At 60.1% G+C, this 19,874-nt stretch overlaps 1 protein-coding gene across 1 annotated transcript in view; it reads right to left on the bottom strand.

The window, feature by feature from the left end:
- The window catches only part of SLC38A9 (solute carrier family 38 member 9), a 31,098-nt gene extending 14,541 nt beyond the window's left edge, over positions 1 to 16,557 (bottom strand). Inside the window, exons 1-8 of the mRNA XM_028519966.2 lie at positions 16,452 to 16,557; positions 8,046 to 8,178; positions 5,868 to 5,989; positions 5,664 to 5,727; positions 5,096 to 5,189; positions 3,710 to 3,880; positions 1,505 to 1,564; positions 209 to 400 (exon numbers count right to left, since the gene is read on the bottom strand). Coding sequence (XP_028375767.2) covers positions 209 to 400; positions 1,505 to 1,564; positions 3,710 to 3,880; positions 5,096 to 5,189; positions 5,664 to 5,727; positions 5,868 to 5,989; positions 8,046 to 8,178; positions 16,452 to 16,555 — 940 coding nt within the window. The 5' untranslated portion in view covers positions 16,556 to 16,557. The remainder of the gene's footprint in view (positions 1 to 208; positions 401 to 1,504; positions 1,565 to 3,709; positions 3,881 to 5,095; positions 5,190 to 5,663; positions 5,728 to 5,867; positions 5,990 to 8,045; positions 8,179 to 16,451) is intronic.
- Between the last annotated feature and the right edge of the window lie 3,317 nt (positions 16,558 to 19,874).

Genomic DNA, 19,874 nt, shown 5'->3' with positions numbered 1-19,874 from the left:
TGACCCCGACGGCCCGTAGCCATCTGCTCTCGCGCCGGGCGAGGTTCTGGCCGCCGGGGCACCTGCTGGGTGGGCGATCCCAGGCTCCGCCCTTGGGCACGATGCGCAGGGCAGAGGGGGCATGCTGAGCGTCCGGGCGGTCCACGAGCCCTCCCCGCCCCGGCCCTCCCCGCCGCCGGCCGCACCTGCAACCCGTGGCCGGGCTCACCTAGGACGTTGAACTTGGAGAAGAAGGAGGGCGACCGGAAGTTGAGCAGCGGCAGCAGCAGCCCCACCAGGTAGAAGGGCACCGTCCTGGACTTGTCCCACCACGTGTCGAACAGCTGCAGCTCCGTGCTGTTGGCGTGGACGGCCCCCGAGCCGTTGTCCGGGCGGCCGCTCCCCGGCCCTGGGCAGATCACTGCAATGGGAGACCACCCGGTCAGGGCAGGGGGCAGGGGCGGGGGACACGAGTGAGAGGCTCCCGGACGCCTGCTCCCCGACCCCAGCCTTCACCCCGGGCCCTCGGCCTGTCCTTTCTGGGAAGAACTGAGGCTCACACTCAGATGCATCAGGAATCTCTTACCGACAGCCACTTAGAGGGGGAAGAACGTTAGAAAATCCCGAGGCACGTCCTCATTTCTACGGAAACTATCACACCGTCCCACCACCAAGCCCTCCGGTTCCGTCGCCAGAGAGAGGACACACACACGGGGCCGGCCGGAATCGCCCCGCCGTCCACGGTGACGTGAGGGTCGCTGCTCGCTGGGATGACAACCCGCACCGGGGCCAAAGAGCAGGCTCCATGAAACGACAAACCAAGCCTCTGGCCCTGGAATGCGGAGCGGACGCGGCGGCCACGGCATCGCAGAAACCCAGTTACTGGGCGGAACTTCCTCTGCTGGCCTGGCCGGAGCGGGGTCGCGGTGACCCCTCATGCCCTCTCCCCGCGCCTGCCTCGCTGGGCAGACCCCTGCGCCACTGACACTCATGTTCAGTAGTTACAGAGACTTTCCTAGAAAGTTAAGATTTTTTCTGCCAAATCTTCAATTCGTTTGTCCACATTCATTAACGTCTCTTCATTACTGGGAAGTTAATTATCCCGAGGATACGGGTGTGTGTGTCCCATCACCCTGGCAACGAAGACGGTGAATGTCTGAGACCGAGGGCTCTGCTTCTGGGCCGCAGCACCCTGCAGCGGCCCAGGTTCCTGCAACCTGGGCGGACTAGTCCCAGGTGAGCGCGCTTCTCACGGACGCAGGCTGCCACAGCGGTGACCGTCTAACCTGAACTAAAGATCGTCTCGCTCACGTCAATGCAGCCTTTGGTGAGGTTGTTCTTTTTCTTTTCTTTTTTTTTTAAATGCACTGATTACCAACCATTTAATCGCGGCCCGGGTAACGTGGTAATAACGATTTCGTGCTGACCGCTGACCTAAAACAAAGTCAGGGGTCCTACCTTACACACTTCTGAGGCAAGGGGAGGAGTGAGACACAGGCGGAACCTTGAACTCCAAACCACTCACCCGGGCTGCTGTCATTGGTGCTCAGAGCGGAATCCGTGTCGTTGATGTGATGGACGAAGTCTGAAAATCAAGGGGGACACAGGTGAACACTGAACGGGAGGCGCCACACTGGCCACTGCGGAGCGTTTCGTCTGCGACAACAGTTTCAGGTCACGTGGGGCATGGACGGCGCGGCCCGAGCCCAGACTCCGCCCCCGTTAGCCCGGTTCCCCCGCGGCAGCCCCCTGCACCCACGGGGGCGCGGCCGTCGGCTGCACACCCCACTCAGGACATTCGTGCCCGGCGGGGATTTTTAAAAGCCTGCCCAGAGACGGGATTTAGCTCAAAGCACCAGAATAAAGATGTTGTGTGCACTCCCCCTACGCTCTCACCGATTCACCTAAGTACGGTCACGCCTTAGACCAGGTTCTGAGTCTGTAAAGGGGGAAACCAACACTCGCAACGGCCGGATTTACCTGGAACGTCACTAAAGTTTGTACAAAGCAGAGAGACGCTTTTGCAGACCGAGGCCCGCACAGCGGTTACCGCTCCCGAGCCCGCTCAGTCGCTCTGCAGGAGGCAGAGAGAGCGGCCTGGGTGACGCCGGGACATTGACGGTTCGCTGGCGAGTGAGAGAGCGGGTGGAGGGCGTGTGTCCTGGGGGCCTGAGAGCGCTCCCTTCACTCTGTTCGACCTTGCCCTTTGTGACCTTGGTGACAATCAATAACAGTGTCCGACGGAAACCCAGACGAGACGTGAAAACGACGGGCTAGGCTGCGAGGTCACACATCGGTGAACGGGTGAACCTCCTTCCCCAGGGCCAGGCTGGAGGGGGAGAAGTGGTTCAGGCTCCGGTTTTCACAGCGTCTCCAGTGGCTACTGGTGGTTTACAGTCAGAAGCTCGGGATCATTCTGCCGTTCCTGATGCCAGGACTCGCCTCAGGCCGGCCAACGGGAACGTCTGGGTGTCACGTGTGCTCGGTCAGACGGGCCCCCCCTAGGCCCGAGTCCACGGGGGCCTAGACTGTGACCTCATTCGGAAACAGAGGCTCTGCAGGTACTGCCCAGGTGGGACGGGGTCGGACCGGGTGCGGGCGGGCCCCGAGTTCAGTGCCCGGCATCCACAGAGAGGACACGGGAGTTTGGACACAGACACGTGGAGGGAAGGCGGTCCCTCGAAGACGGAGCCACCGGCCAGGGACGGCCAGGGACGGCCCCGCCAGTGCTGGCCACCGGCGCCGGAAGAGGCTTCTCGGGGCGTGGAACCCCTCGGCCACTTCCACTTTGCGCGTTTGGTCTCCGGATGGGGGAGGGAGCCGTTTCCCTTTGACGGGCTGAGCGGGTGCCCGGCACCGCGGGGCCCAGCCAGGACAGCGCAAGGAAGGGGAAGGCGAGGCCAGCGTCCCCCCCGGGAGCAGGCAGAAGCTCTGAATGAAAGAGCAGCCCATGCCACCCCCAAGCAGCTGGACCCAGCAAGAAATTTTACAAATGTGCATCGTGACTCATAAATTAAAGTTTTCCCGGGATGCAAGAATGGTTTAAACATTACGAAAGGTATTCAGGTTGCTGTACTAACAATCTGAAGGAGAAAACCTTAGATCATGTTAAGTGCTGTGGGTTAGCTGTTCGATAAAACCCAGCACACATTATAAAAATGCTGAAGAGAACAATAAGGCAGGACACCTTTACGTGACCAGAGGGGGCACCACACCCAGACAAACCCCGCAAACGACACACTCCCCACAGGTGCCCCACCACCCTGCCGCCTCTGAATTCAGGCCCTGGGACCCTGAACACAGGGGCTGCGGCCTGTTGCCCCAGGAGTCCACGCAGCAAAGTCCCGAGTGACAAACGCCAGTGACCCTCGTGAGCTCCGTTTCACTAACATGTTGTGGTTACGGTCGGAACAATGCTTAAGATATCTGCTGGAACGTAGACATGCTTTATGTGAATTAGAGAAGTTGAAGGAATGTTATTTAATCCCAAATTAAATTTTTGGGATGAAATGAAGTTTTTGGAAGTAAACACACCCATTAAACCTGAGATCGGAACCGTAGAAAACAAACCGAATCAGGTGTCTCTTTCAGAATTGCGACCGGTACTTTTCGCTGGGCTCCTCCCGCGTCCGGGACGGGAGCCGAAACGGAGACACCACAACCTCAGCGGCGGCTGTGCCTGGCCGTGCCCGGCCGCACCCGCGCGGGGCCGCCCGCTGCGGACACTCACTGAAGACGAACTCCCCGGTGTTGAAGAGGAAGTTGGACATGAGGACCCAGTACACGACCATGGCTCCGATGAGGGACACCAGGGAGAAGAGGAGGCTGGACCACTGGCCGAAGGAGCCGAAGTAGTGCCGGCAGACGTCGGGGTACTCCCAGGCCACCGTGTCCACCGACGCTGCGGGGGGCGGGGGAAGAGTCGGATTAGATGTCGGTCACACTCTCCGTCGCCACCATTCGCCCTCCCCAGAGTAACCCGAACTCGGTCAGAGAGTGCGGGTGCTCCACCAACACACGCTAGACCGTGTGATGAGACGAGGGAAACGAAGACCTCATAGAGCACACACACGTGAGAAGACATGCAGGGCAGCGGAAGAGGACAGAACGCCCGAGAAACGGACCCCAGGGCAGTACAATACAGCGTGGCAGCCGGTGGGAGCCGGCGGTGAGCCGAGGCCGGGCAAGAGCCCCCGCGGAGGGCCAGAAGCTGGGCCCCGAGAACAGCTGGGGACATTGGCTAACGACACGGGAGCAGTTTTCCCGAGTGACACTGGCCCCCACACATGCCGGTGCAGGTTTCCCGCAGCCGGGTTTACAAACCAGGGGGCAGGAGAGGTAGAGCCTGCAGAACCAGGACCTGAGCGTCCATCCTCCCCCCACCGGCCGAATCACAGCGCAGGGGCGGGCAGAGACGAGCAAGCTCGTGCAGCACAGAAGCCACTCATACCCGGAATGGGGAGCGCCGACCAGGGCCGGCGGACAGAGGGCTCACCCCGAGTGCTGCACGAGGAGCTCAGCAGACCCGCGGGGGCACCAGGGGCTGACCGGGGGGGGGGGGGACAGCAGGGACTGGTGGGACCCAGCCTGGTCTGGGGACTCAGGCTCGCTGAGGATCCACTCACTAACGCCCGTCCCTTTAGGCCCTAAGGTCCTTTAGAGCCCCCTGAGAAGGCAGCCCTGCCCCAGGACTGTCAGAGGCGAGCGGGGGAATGTGCTGGTGTGACTCCGAGACCTCGCTCCCAGGGACCATCATCGCTCCCACCGTCCTGTTTCCCTGGGCGTAACTTCTACTTGTAGGAGGTTCCAACTCGGAGGCCTCTCAGCAGGGGGAGGTCGAAACAGTCACCGTTAACTAACTGGCCGAGAATCACAGACTTCTTAACTTAGCTCTGGCACAGAACTTATTTTTAAAACATGACTTTTATTCTTATAAGGCAGTGAGCAGCAGAGGGAGTGCATTCCGCAAAGCAGCCTCGCGGGAAGTCCAGGGCGGCCCGACCCGGCCAGCCTGACGCTGGGGACGGAGCAGCGCGTCCCGGGGCAGGGAACAGCCGGCGCATGCGCACCCGGCCCCCGCGGCGCCCCGCCCCCGCGCTGTGGGCCACCAGCTCACCGATCAGGGCGCGCGACTCCACCACGCGGTAGCAGCAGTACAGCGTCAGGAGGCCCATGAGCAGGATGACGCACGCGCCCGCGGTGAATCCGGCCTGGGGGGGGGGGGGGGACACACGGGACGGCACGTGTCGGTGCGCCGCCCTGCGGGGCCGCCTGCCTGCCGCGAGCGGTTGCGGTGCGACCGGACACACAGTCACGGGGACGCCGCTGCCTCCCGTGTGGACGCCCACGCGGTCGCCCGTTCTCTTTGAAACGGTGGGCGGGTTCGCTCTGACGTCTCTGCTGCGCGACTGCGTGTGCCCCGAGTGCCGGCTTTGCACCCCACACGGCAGTGGCGTCGGGGGGTCTGAGTTCGGGGGCGGGCCCGCAGGGCAGCACACGGACCTCCTAGCACGGAGAGGCCCGCTCGAAACCCACGCGACCCTCTGACCCGCGCCACCCCGGGACACTGGGTGCAAACTGAGGACAGACTGACTTCGAAGTCACTGAAAACCCGCCTCCGGTGTAAACCTCGGGGCACAGAGAGGAAGAAACTCAGGCCCGCGGCGTGCCGACAGCTTCCTTACCTGCTTGATGCCCCACGGGATGCTCAGTATGGACGTGCCCAGCATGGTGTTCCAGATCATGAAGCTGAAAACACAGCGTCCCAGCAGCGAGTCGCGGGGGCTCGCTCCTCGCACGCCCTCGTCGAGACGCGAGTCAAAACGGTCGGTGACTTCCATGCCCTCGAGGCCAAGCTACACCCCCTGCCCCCCAAGCGACCCACTCACATGGTCACCACACTGGTGTTCTTCCCGTGCCCCTCCGTGTAGCTCTGCAGTCTGTAGGCGGAGCCCAGGGGGCTGTACACGTAGCACTCCTCTGGGCCCGGGACCACATGGTCCGGCGCGAGCTGGCGGGACAGAGACAGAGGCGTGAGGGCCGGGACGCGCGCACGCACGACGGGGTGTCTCTGTGCCCCGGGCCCTGGCGGCAGACACACGTGCACGACGGGGTGTCTTCTGTGCCCCGGGCCCTGGCGGCAGACACACGTCTGAATGTCACGTCACGAGCAAACAGCAGCACGCAGCCCTGACGCACCCCCCTCTAAACGTGGCAGAGGCCCGAGGAGCAAGACTGGGAGGGCCCTGTGCAATGGACCGCTCCCCCGGCATGAGAACGCACGCCCCCCGGAACGTGCGTCTGTCGGGCCAGTTTCCCCTCCAGGTTCGGGGGGAGGAGGCAGGAGAGCCAGCAAAGACAGGCCGGGGGCCAGCTCCAGGACCCAGTGGTCCCTGGGTCACTGGGCGGCCGTGAGCGGGCCGGTGCAGGCGGGGGCTGGGCAGGAAGGAGCGGCTGACCGAGGGAGGGCAGGAGAAGGGCAGCGAGGCCACTCAGATGCTTCAGCAGCTGCGGGGACAGGCGAGCTGCGGGGTCGTGAGGAAGAGGCAGCGCAGGGGTCTGAGAGAGGGACGGGGGACACGGAGGACGGAGACCAGGGGAGGAGCAGACAGAGAGGTGCAGACACAGGGAGGGGGAGGGGGAGCTCGGGGCTGGCACGCGCATCTCAGGCTCCGGCTCCGCCTCCCCGCTTTGGGGGGAAAAAAGCAGCTTCTGCCGGAATTCTGCCGCCTCCCTCAGAGAAGGCCTTTGAAAGCCTGGGGCTCCCAGGAACGGTGGGGACGTGCACACGTGCCCCGGGACTCGGCCAGGGCCCAGGGCTGGGGCAGGTCCCCGCCTGCAGCTGTGGTGTCACCTCCTGGCCCGCTCACAGAGGGGCCTCCGCTCGCTGCCCACGCCGGCTGAGCTCTCAGGCACGCGCCACGCCTCCGGCCCAGCCGGTGTCGTGCAGACAAGGTGAATGCAGGCCGTGGGGGGCTGAGCTGGATCTGGGGGTGCTGGATTACTCCCCACTCCCCGGAGGGCTGTGCCAACTCCGGGACGGAATGAGGGCCTCACCACAACTGCCGATGCACAGGCCAGGCCCAGGGGGATGGGGGGGGAGGGTGGGAGCACTGGGGAGGCGCCAGCCCGTGCAGAATACTGGGGGGTCCCCGTCTGGCTGCACAAGAGGGGCTCCGACCGCTGCACGGTGCTCGGACTGGGAGACACCCGTGACCGGGTGACTGGCCCGACCCTTGTCCCCTTCAAGGTCTAAAAAACGTTGGTCCCCTTCCCGCTTGTTATCATGACCTCTGTCTGAGACAGCCATGCCCTCTTCTCACAGAATGTTTCCATGTCTTTAAGCTTCCGAGTTGCTGAATACCTCACAGTGGTACTTCTTACGAGCAACCAAATTAACTATGGTAAATACTTTTGATCCTAATATAGTAAACAGACTTTCGAAACCAAGAGTCGACACACTCCGGCCCGTGGATCTGGCCTTCGCCTGATCTTTTCACAGCCCCTTGCTGAGCACGGCGCTCGCACGTGTGACGACGGGAACAGGAATGCGCACGCGTGGCGGCGTGTGGCCCGCAGAGCCCGGGACGCCCTGGCGTCTGCGCTCCGACCCAGGTTCTCGTCCGGGAAAGTGTCACACACCCGGGGACAGGTTTCAGCACCCTCCTCCTGGAGGACGTCCTACAGGCACTTTTCCCTCGCAGCTTCCCACGCGAGGATTGTGCAGGCTAGCCAGACCCTTTTATCGTTTACACGAATCAACCACTGAACTGCTTCAGAGGCAGCTCCCCTCCGCGCAGCGTCCGGCATCGGGGGAAGTCAACCCCACCGTTCTCTCGGGCCGGGTCCACACTGTGGGCCGTTCCCAACGCCAGGCTGCGCGCGCTCAGCTGAGGGACGCACACTGGCTCATCACTGTCTCCGACCTCCCCCGATGCTGTCGGGGGTGGGGTGGGGGGTGGGAGTGGGACCAGCGGGAAGTCCCACCCCTGGGAGGGGCCCCGGCCTCTGTCCTCCACTGCCCCCGTCGACCGAGCCCCAGACCACGGGCGGCGCCTGGCCCTCACCAGAGCCTTGTCCGCGGGGCCGGTGAGCCGGCTGTAGTACTGGATCCTCTTGTTCATGGCGGAGGCCTCGTCGCTGACCCTCGGGGTGACGTCATTCGCACGGATGATGTTCGTGGGCTCGATGCAGAAGGGCCTGGGGGGGGGCGGGACACACGCTTGACCCAGGACACTTGGCCGGGAGTGCTGGGGTCAGCCGCCGAGGAAAGGCACCCCTTGTCCCCCCCACCCCCACCGAGACGGACGCCCACAGGAGACACCCACCCCGCACGCACGCGGGAAAGAAAAGGGCTGCCCGGCGACGTGTGGCCCCACGGCTCCCCCCCCCCCGCCCCCGGCACTGACAATCAATCACAGCCCTTTGTGGAGGAGTTCTGTTTGTCTCACAGTGTAAAGGTTTACGGGCATGCTGCAGAGAAAACGCTTTTAATATTCAGCAAAATGTTTAAAATGCTTTAAGACATGACTCAAAAACCCCGCATTTTCAGCGAGCATGCTTATAAACAAAGGAAACTTACTCCTACCCAAAGCCGTTCCTAGGTCCCTCTGCGTGGACCCCTTCACGTTCCCTGGCCCTCCCGTCTGTCCCCGCCCCGCCCCTCCCCAGGCCAGCTGCGCCCCTCTGCTCGGATGCTCAGCACAGCTCCCCGCGCTCACGAGGGCTCACGCCCCGCACGAAGACCCTCGGCTCAAACCTGCTCTCCTCTTCACACACCCCAGGGCCGAGGCGCCCAGACACCCGCCAGACTGGGTAGGTCGTAAAAAACCAAAGAATGAGGAGGGGATGGGGCATTCGAAAAATGTCACTCGAGTGAACATTCACATAAACGAACCCGCTGTGCCTGGCGCTGCCCACTCGGTGTTTGGCACGGACCCCGGAGGAGCAGGTAACCGAGCCATCGCAGCGGACTCTGCGCTGCTGCAGGAGAACCACCCACTGGTGGCCCGGCCTCGCTGCCTGGCTCTGGGCGCCCGCCCCAATGCCCGATGCCCACAGCACATCCTCTCCCAACCCACTCGGCACTGGGGCCTGACTCCTGGCCTGCGGGCCGCCGGGCCCAGGCCCTCCTCCTCCCCTCGGGGGTCCTTAGGCTCCACCGGCGCTCAGATCCCCTGGGCACCAGCCAGGGAGGAAGCGCGGCCCTAAACACAGGATGAGGGCAGGAGTCTAATCTGCTGGAGGGGCCGGCAGGGGAGCCGTTCTGATCCTGGGATGGGGAGAGAGAGGGAGGGGAGGGGGGATTGAGAGAGGGAGGGGGAGAGAGAGAAGGAGGGAGCAGGCTGAGAAGCGTTTCCGCTGGGATATAATTTGACGGCTGAAAATGACATCTGTTCCTAACGAAGACTCATCTGCAATCGGATACGCATGGATTTCCCTGCCACAGGAGAACTTGCAAACGCAGATGTAAACAACGGCCTTGAGGCCTGTTGTTAAACGTAAAAAAGCCAAAGTAATCATGGCAATACTGAGCACACGACAACACTAGCGTCCTGCTGTTCATTCCATGTAACACAAGCACTAATCGCAGTATTTTCCGTAAAAAATGTTTCACCATCAGTGAAATCAAACATTCCACGTATTTCAAATGTGGAAATTTGCAAGCATTGCATATCATCAAATGAAACATTAGTTTGTAAAAACATAAACACTAAAGGCTGTAATTCTAATGTAAATTACTAGGTATGACCACGTGTAATGCCCCCCGCCCCCGCATCCTCCTGCCCAGGGCACCCTGCTGACCGGCCCCTCTGAAGGGACTGGGCCAGGAAGAGGCGCAGTTAGCAGGGCCTTGCCCCCTGGGGAAGTGCTGCTGGGGGCCCCCCTCCCCTGCCAGGGCAGCTCTCCCAGAGCTGCTGCTGTGACCTGTCGCCCAGTTAACCCAGGTGACCGGGAAGGAAGGGCGGAAGGAAGGGTGGAAGGAAGGGCAGTGCTGTCCCCGGACCCCCCCCACCCCAGCAGAGAGGTCAGCCACCTTCCGAAGGTGCTCTCCGAACCAGCGCTGGTGCTTTCCTTCTGGGGGGGTGGGGGGGGTGTTGGGGGGAGGGTGTGCCCCCCCACCCCGGAGTAACCGCTGGCTCTGGGCAGTGAGGTCAGTCTAGGAAGATGACAGGAACGCAGAGGGGGAGACTGAAAGGGGAACAGCGCGACTGGTCATTTCCGAGTCTGCAGCACCAGACCAACAAAAACGCCAGGGTTCTGCGCTTTCGAACCAGCACGGGGCGGGCCCCCGAACACACGTGCCTGCGCTGGCAGGCAACTACACCGCACTAGCATGAACTACACCTGCAGGCAACTTACACTGCAGTCACTACAACCTCAGCAGGCACTAACACCTGCACTGTCAAGGCACTACACCCCGCAGGCACTACACCTGCACTGCAGGCTCTACACCTGCAGGCGCTACAAACACCTGCACTGCAAGTGGCACTACACCTGCAGGCACTACCACCTACCTGCAGGCACTTACACCTGCACTGCAAGGCACTACACCTGCACTGGCAGGCGCTACAAACCGGCACTGCAGGCGCTACACCGTCACTGCAGGCGCACAACCTGGCAAGGCACTACACCTGCACTGCAGGCACTACAACCTGCTACTGCAGTCGCGACAACCGGCAACTGCAGGCGCTACCACCGGCACTGCATGCGCTACACCTGCAGGCACTACACCCGCATGCACTACACCTGCACTGCAGGCGCTACACCACTGCAGGGCTACACCCGCACTGCAGGCACTACACCTGCAGGCACTACACCTGCACTGCAGGCACTACACCTGCAGGCACTACACCTGCACTGCAGGCACTACACCTGCAGGCACTACACCTGCAGGCACTACACCTGCAGGCACTACACCTGCAGGCACTACACCCGCACTGCAGGCACTACACCTGCAGGCACTACACCTGCAGGCACTACACCTGCAGGCACTACACCCGCACTGCAGGCGCTACCCGTGAGGGCTGAGGGGCCCCGGGGAGGTGGAAATTTACCAGGCAGTCCCAGCACAAACTCTGCCCTAATTGTTGCATGAGACCGACTTGGATCCGAGGCAGTTTGGATTACTGTGTGGCAAGCTGCTGCACGATTTTAAAAAACAAACAAAGCATGTGCAATTGTCACTGACAGCATTATAAAGTGAAAGCGGAAGTTGTAATGTGCAACTACTAAGTCAAAGGTAATTTTATCAAGATTGGTTTTGCATCCTGTAATTCTGAAATTCCCATTTCGTGTTTTATGCTGCACGTAAGTACAGAAGGACGCGTACATAATTTGCAAATGCACACCCACACACACACACGTGGGTGCAGGACTTTAAGACTGTTACTATTATTTTTAACTGTAAGAGCGGCCGATGAGAACAGTGAGCGCTGACCAACACCTGGTTCAGGACTCTGGGTTCTCCTTACACAGCTGGGCTGAGCTGTTACTCAGTTGCTAATAAACACCTTCGCCAACAACACCTGGGCAAAGAACTTGACGTGAGCATTAATTCTCAGGCCCGTGTATCTTAATTAAATACAGATTTTTGCTAAGAACGAATTTCAAATTCTTTTAATGCAATTCATGCTTTCAGATTTTGTTTTGAAAAAAAAATCTATAAATTGTTTTAACGCTACTGTCATGAAAACAAATCATCTCCACCTTTATGGCTACACAATGACCAGTGACAGAAATGCAAGAAGTGCAGCAATTGTTTCGTTTCTGCTAAAAGCATCATGGGAACACCAGGGACAGTTCCCTGGATTAAGATTCCAGAAGCACCTTCCGCAAACAGGAACTAACAGGCCTGCGCTTTTTCTCCGGGTCCACAGAAGCGGTCCCCCGCCACCGCCCCACACTGTCACCTCGCCAGGAAAAGCCTCCCCGATGGGACAGGCTGAGGGACAGTCAACGAAGACTGGGAATGTGTGCGCAATCTCCTCAGCCCCCTTTGTCCCCCTGGCGCTCTGGGGCCCTGAAAGAGCTCAGGGCAGGGCTTGGGGCAGGGCTCGCCCGGTGCGCTGCTTCGGCACCTGCACTGCCTGGGGCTGAAGGTAACAGAGACCCTGCCGGGCTGGAGGGAAACTCCTGTCCCCCGAGCGACCTAGGAGAATTCAAATGAGGGGCCTTGTCGCTCAGCCGGTGCCAGAGCTCACTTTTCACGGTCGAGAAAACAGCTAATCAGGGCACACCTGCTGTCCTCGTCGTCCTGGGAATGGCCCTCCCCTGCCCGACGCCCCGGGGCCCCTGAGCTCGGCCCTCGCTCAGAACGTCCCATGGACCTCGTTTCACCGTTCTGCGTCACGTATGTGGGGCTGTGACACTCCCAGGTACTCGGGAGTTCCCGTACATACGTGTGTAACTAAGTTCGCTCATTTGCTCCGGTCAATCTCTCTGGTGCGGACTCACTTATCGGGTCGGCCGGCAGGAACTAGAAGGGTGAGAGAGAGGTTCTACCCTGCTCCCCCACCCGCCACAGCCGACTCTTCACACCTCTTCCTCCCAGCAAAACAGGCTCCGACTCGGCCCTGAGGAGCACCCACAGATTCGACTGGGGCCCCTTTGCTTCAGAGGGAGGGAGGGACGAAAATAAAGCACAGCCGGAGCGCAGGCTACAGGAACAGGCGGCAGGCTGGCAGACCCAGTACGAGAGGACCGGGGGGGGGGGGTGTGGGGGGCAACCAGACGCCTGGGGAGAGAGCGAGGAGGAAACCACGCGAGGACCTGCGACCTGGAGAGAGTGCAGGGGTCGTGCAGGGTCCTGCCGGGACCGGGCGTCAGGCCCACCCTGGCGCGGGCACCCAGACGTGAGCTGCACACGGTTCACAGCGTCTGCAACTCCGGGGCCGGGACTGGCTTCTTCACGTGTTTGGAAATAAGGGTCACACTGGGAGAAGCACCGGTGGAAAGTGGGGAGCGGAGAGGTGAGGGAAGAGGCCTGAAGGGGGGGGAGGAGGAGGAGCAGGAGGAAGAGCAGAGGGGGAGGGGCGTAGGGGGGTGGACCGCCAGCAGCCGGCCGGGAGCTCCAGGGCACGAATCACAGTCAAGGCCCTTGGCCCTTCCACCTAACACGGGCAACGAGTTCCTCAAAACGCGACCCTCGCCGCTCTGGAACCGGCCCCTGGAGACAGGACCCTCCTGTCTCTGCCGCGGACCCGAGTCCCAGTCACGACACCACAATGTCCGGCAGGCTCTTCCAGTCGCTCCCGGGGGCTGGCGTCCCCTGCCACACTAACAACAAACTCGCTTTGCCTCCTTCCTCTGCCTCTCCCAGAGCCAGAAGGAGCCAATGGCTGGTCAAGGACGGCCCCCCTGACACAGGGCCCTGGACAGACGTGCCCACCAGCAGCCACACTGAGACCGGGGACGGGGGGGACCTGAGACCCAGGTACGAATGAGGCTCCATTAACCTGGATTCCTAAAAGTCAGTAACTAAAACACATTAACATGTGGTGCTTTACAGGCAGCTGAGGGGTGTCACCAAAGTCACAGGTCACTCAGAAACAACCGCAGTTTTCCTCTCAGCTGGTGCTTCCAATGCAGACAAATCCTCCCCAGTGTGTCTGGCCTTGACTTCCATATGCAAAGTGAGGCAACTCCAATTTCAACAGAGGTAAGAATGTTTCGGGTGCTCCTTTTTCCCTTACCAAGTGACAGCTTCTGTGCTCGGCATAAACTATTTCACACACAAACCCGCACTCGATGCTGCTGAGTCCCTACGAGCATCTGTCTCCTTCCAGACGCCTTACCCGGGCGGTTACCCCACGGCGGCAAACGGCCGATCCCCGCTCCTTTCGACAAGCTTCATCGTGGGAAACGTGTCTCTGCTCCCTCTCCTCGGTCTGACGAACTCTCCGAGCACCGTCCGAGCTCCTGCCGCCCGCCCGCCCGCCCGCAGTGGAACGCCCCGCGCCAGCCTCGGTTCCGCTGTCGCCGGGGCCGACTGTTTGTCATGGAACCCAGCGGCTCCCAAGAAACCCTGAGCGTCTGTCGCCTTCACCAGCTCGACGGGCCACAAGGTCGGAGCACACAGGTGGAAACGACAGAACTCGTTTCCTAGGCCGTTCTCACGGCCACCGTGCAGGACGATGGCAGTCCCCCCCCCCCAAGTGACGATCTTCGCTCGGCCACCCCGGCTGCGCGGAGGACTGAGACTGGGGCACGGTCAGCACCACACGCTACATTCGGGTCCACGACCGACCGCCCCTACGACGGTGGTCCCGAGGGACCGTGACGCTGCCGAATGATTCCTGTCACCCAGCAACAGCCCGGTGGCCACTGCCCCCTGGTGCAGAGCAGCACACTGCATAGGCGACCGGTCTGGGGGCGACAGGCCGGGCCATCCAGCCCGGGGATGGGGCCGGGCGGGGGGGCAGGAGGCTGGGGGGCCGAGGTCTGGGCATGGGCACCTGGCACACCTGCACCGAGGGGACACCCGGCGACGGGTTTCTTGGCAGGCGGCCCCGTCGGTCAGTGACGCCTGTGTCTGGGAAACGGAAAGAGGGCTCTTGAAACCGGCTTCACCCAGTTCTTCGCCTCCCAGACGGGGCTGCCCGCGGCCCTTAATGGAGTCAGGGCTGTGCGGGCCAGGAATGGGGGTTTTCTGACTGCCTGCCGGCATTTATCTGGCGGGGTCCCCGCCCCTGCCACCCCGGCCTGAGGCTTCTCCCTGAGGGGCCACCATTCCCGCAGGCTCCCGCTCGCTCCCAGGGACCCTCTGCCCCCCGTGGCCCTGCACCGAGCCTGCGGGGCTCTTCCCCGCCGCACACGGCTCCGCCCTTCGCCTTCCCGCTGAGCAACGCACGTGGAAGACTCTTGTTCCACTCTGACCTGCGTTACAGCCGCTTCCTGCTCTGCAGTGGGTGCCACTGCCCCACTGCAGCCACAGGCCACGCTTTACTTACCTAGTCCTCTGGAGAGAGACATTGTTTCCGACCCTTTCTATTAGTAAAAACACTGCATTCGACAGCCTGTACGTGCACTATTTGACACTGGGATTGACGCTCTGGAGAGAAACTGCTGGGCCGCCTGAACTCCGGAGCTGGCTGCTGGCACGTGGGGGGGGGGGTCCCACCAAATTCACAGATCGCAACGTAAAGAGCAGGAGCTTTACTCTCGCCGCCCCACTGTGAGCGGAACTCGCCTTTTTGCCACACATCACACGTTACTAACTCTGGCACCGTGCACACGTCGGAACACCTCTCAGAGACGGACGCGTCACCTGGCCCTGGACACCTTCTCACCACTGGGAGCCGGGGACCACTCCCGGGGGCGGGGCGGCGGGGAAACGTAGTGCCTGCTCCTGCCAGGGGTCAGGACGCGGGAGGACCATTTAGGGGAGAAAGAGGAGCCTCGGTGTCATTAGGTAGCCTCCGGTGACACCTTCTGGTGGGACCGGGAAAGTGCAAGCATCGGCACTCCAAAAGCATCAGTGACTTGGAAGAAAATTCTTTCCAGAAACGCTACATTATCAGTGCTCTTCATGGGACAAAGGGCAATTCTGTATGAGGGAAAAACACGGGTTTGGATGACTCCGAAAAGCGATTCGGAAGAATCACAGTAGTAAGTAATATCTCCACTGATACACTGTTTCTATTTCCATCTTTAGACTTGCACAAGAGATAAACGACACGGAATAAAATGCCGAGTCAGACCGAGAGTTCCCCAGTAAACAAAAAACTAACAGCAGAAAACTGAGCCCGAGAGAACACGGTCTCGGCATCGGCCGCACCGGGGGCAGGCTCCCCAAGAGCGGCGTCTGCGTGCAGCGCCACTCGCAGGCGGCGTCTCGGGTTTGAGGACACGCTCCAACCTCACTCCAGGCCCCTCAGGGGTGTTTCGGAGTTTCTCTCATACAGAGTGGGCACATCCTAAAGGCCACCCCTCTGAATTTTTTCTGTTCTTCCACTATACTTTCTCATTGGGACGCTATTTATTTTTGCCTGTTTTGTAAATAGCCACCTTACTGAATTTTCTTACTATTGACAACAATTTTTCAGTGTATGCTTTTGAGTTTTCCAAGTATGCAATGAAGCGAATTTTACACTCAGATCTTAAGCTGCGTGCTGGGATTTGAGCTCCACGCAGGTCGGGATTAGGTATTACCTTCACTGTTCCATCCTCAGCATCAAGCTCATCACCTTGCATGAGGCTGGCAATCAGTACTTATTTGTTACATGAACTATACAAATGCATCTGACTTCATAAAACTAACCCCCCCCCCCCAGAGATGTTCAGTTTAGTCAAAAAAGTCAAATACAAATGAGGAAACAGTATTTGTATTTATCCCCTCCCACTACAAACACACAGATCCCATAGGAAGCCGGATATTCTATAATTAAAGCTATACATGTTTGGTTAAAATTAGGTCTACTTTAGTAATGAAAAACCCTAATTAGGAAACAAGCGTTCTGTTTTAAACTCGCCTTTTGGACCTTAGATCCGCTGAGTCGAACTGGATGTTCCCGGGTCCGGGACATGGTTCCGGGTCGGCCTCGGGCCTGAGGAGGTGTGTGGTGTCGCCTTCCATGCCCGCCGCGCTGCTCACACTCCGGTGGCGCCGCCGCCGCCGCCGCCGCCGCCAGTCCTGTGTGAGTCAGAGGAGACAGATGATACACCTGCGAGTGTGAGACACTGGGAAAATGCAGGGATTCACTGAAGATACCTCCACGCAGCCTGTGCCCCAAACACTTGCTTCACCAGAAACTCGTAAGTTGAAACGAAGTCGCCGCTTATTTTCAGCTCAATAAAAGTAAGTGCGCCGATCCATTTCCAGCAAGGAAACAGACTAGGCCATTTGGACCCATTTTTCTGCAGGATAAAACCCCCAAACACTGGGTAAAATACTAAAAACATTTTGGGGGGGGAAGCGTCAAAACCAGTGAGAACAATCGGGCCGATTGCAGCACAGGTCAAGGAGCTCAGGTGGGCGCACAGCTTAGGGGGCGGCTCCTGCTCCGGGGGTGAGGGGGTGTCTACTGTCCCAGGGGGAACGGGGCTGAGGTCTCCAGGCCTCGTGCGCACGAGGAGACTCGAGGCAAAGCCCGGACTGGCTCAGAGGGAGGCATGACTGGGGCAGGAAGTCGCCCCCCCCCTCGCCGTCCCCGCCACGACGGGGCTGGGCCACCACACGGCCTTGTCCAGCTTCGGCGTCCCACGGGGGCTGACGAGAAGACACGCTGCTTCTCTTCCCCACGAGGGACCCGCACACACGCCTCCCTGACACCGAGCACAGCGCATGGTGTGTGCGTGAGTGGGCGCGGCCTGCGCACACACGGCGGGGGCGGTACACGCCAGGAACTGTGCTCCCAGTGTGCGTGCAGGTGCCCAAAGGACACCTGGAGGCTTCTAGGTGACCGGCAGGACGTAAGCCCCTTGTGGGAGGACACACCTCCACCCAGGCCCAGGGAAGACTGGCCGACCATCTTTCTAGGACGGTGAGCAGCGCACAGTCAGCAGTAACCCAGAGAAACAGGTCCCGCCAGTGAGACCGGAAGGACGACAGCGCGGACAGTGACCCACGGGGGCTGGGGCTGTGGGAATCCTCAGAGCAGAGTTACAGAACGACATGCCTCCTAGGGCTAAACAAACAAAGAAAACGGGGACACTTCCACAAAGTAACTTAGCGTGTTGGAAAGGGACCACAGTGAATCGTGAGGCCAAGATTTTAAAAAAGGACAGAGCCAGAATGTAAAGCTCAGCAACACATGGGTTTAAAAGTTGGCCAGAAAGCGAAGGACCTGTAAGATCACATCAGAAGGAACGATCCAGAAGTGGCCGGCGGGGGGGGGGGGGGGGGGGCAGGGAGCGTGGCAGCGGCTGGGAGACACGGGGATGCGGTGAGAGGGTCTCACGTGCACGTGACCGGAGAACCGGAGAGCAGCCAGCAGAGGCGATACTGGAGGAAATAATGGCTGAGAAATTTCTAGAACCCATGAAAGATAATCTGCAGACTCAATGAGTCCACATGGAACTAATGAGCAATATATTACAGGGTTGGGGGAGAGGAATTGAAATTCCCGACCAAAGAGAAAACCAGGACGTGCAGGCCCTGGAATACGAAGGTGTCCGAGGGTCCTGGTGTTGTCCGAACGATGGCAGCAGGTGGCTGCGGTTTGAAAGGCAACCACCACCACCGAAGAAAACACGTATGACGGAAAGTCTGGCAGGGGGAAAGGAGAACGGTAAAAATTAATTGGCCTGAAAAAGGGCAAGAAGGGAGAAAAAGAAAAGGTAAAAGAGGTAGGACATCAAACGGAACAGGTGGGACCCTCCATTCTTTCCTAGGCCAGCTGATCAGGCCGCCTTCCTCGGCACCGCACAGAAGCTGCTCTTGTGGGGTCTCCAGATGGGTGAGCCCCCGGCACCCAGGCCGGGCCGGTGCTCCAGCTTTAACACACCGGCCCGATCGGAAACACCTGCCGCAATGGATTCCTCTCCTCCTCAACAGACTGGGTTCACCAGGGCTCCGGGCCGTCTCCACACCTCTCTGGTCCCTCCTCCTCCTCTTCCTCCTCTGTCTCGCTCTTTGCGCCTTGTCTCCCAGACTTCTTGTAATAGCAGAGTCCCGCGGCTCAGTCCTGGTCCTCTACCCACTGCATTTGCTGCTACAGAGGGAGTTTCAGTGCTCTGGACAGAAGACCAAACCAGCCCCAGCATGCCTTAAGCCAGAGCCTAACCCAGAGCAGGGCCCTGGCCCTCCTTGATTCTGTGAAGGCTGAGAGAGGTGAGGGCGCTGCCGGAGAAAGGCCCGAGGCTGGCGGAGGTGGGTTCACGAGGTTTAGGGACACGAGCCGTCTCCCTAACACAGCAGCGCAAGGTGAAGCGGCAGGTGCCGACGCATACGTGGCAGCAGGTCCTGCAGGACATCCAGCTGAGACGACGACCCACGGAGGTGGCTGCACAGCAGACTTTCTGTGTGGATGCATCAGCCTTCTGCTGGAGGAAGCTGCCCTCCGGGACCTTCTAGCCACAGAGGAGAGGCAGGGCCTGGCCTCAAAGCTTCAGAAAGCAGGCAGGCTCTCCTGCGAGGGGCTCACGCAGCCGCTGACTTTGACTTTCATGAAGCCAGTGCTCACTTTCCATTCTAAACGCCCCTCCCCGGGCCCTGAAGAACACGCCCGGTCCGCTCTGCCTGTGCTTTACGGATGGAACAGCAAAGCGTGCCGGCAGCACTTTGGTTCGCAGCACAGTGTACTGCATATTTCAAGCCCGCTCTTGAGACCTCCTACTCAGAAAGAAAGGGTCCTTTCAAAATGACTGTTCGTCGGTGAGCGCCTGGTCACCTGAGAGCCCTGGCGGAGAAGGACAAGCAGACCAACGCCGTTTTCACGCTAACGCAGCATCCATTCCGTAGCCCGGGGGTCAAGGCGCAATTCCAACTTCCAAGTCTTACTACTCGAGAAACACGTTTTGTGAGGCTAGAGCCTTTCAAAGGCTCTAGGTTGTGACTCCTCTGATGGACTGAGGCAGAGTAAATCGGAACCTTCTAGAAAGAATTCACCGTCCCACAAGCCACGAACGACATCTGTGATCCCTGGGAAGAGGTGAAAGATCAGCACGAACAGGAGTTTGGGAGACGGGGATTCCGGCCCTCGGGAAGGATTCTCTCCGAGGGGCACGAGACTGCACCGGAAGGGGCAGCTGCAGACAGACGCGGTGGAGAGGGCAAAGAGAACCAGAATCAGAAGGGGGGCCTGAGGCCGGGACCCCACAGCAGCGGGCTCCCGACAAAACGTTAGTGGGGGAGGAGCTGCTTCGTATGGAGGAGCACGGACAGCGGTTTCTTGGGATGGAGTCTGCTCCTGGTGATTACGCTGTGAAGACTGTTGAGATGACAACGAAGGACT

This window comes from Phyllostomus discolor, chromosome 3 (assembly GCF_004126475.2).
Source record: "Phyllostomus discolor isolate MPI-MPIP mPhyDis1 chromosome 3, mPhyDis1.pri.v3, whole genome shotgun sequence".
NCBI lineage: Eukaryota > Metazoa > Chordata > Mammalia > Chiroptera > Phyllostomidae > Phyllostomus > Phyllostomus discolor.
Note: the sequence above shows the minus strand (reverse complement) of the source record. Positions and strands in the feature narration are given on the sequence as shown.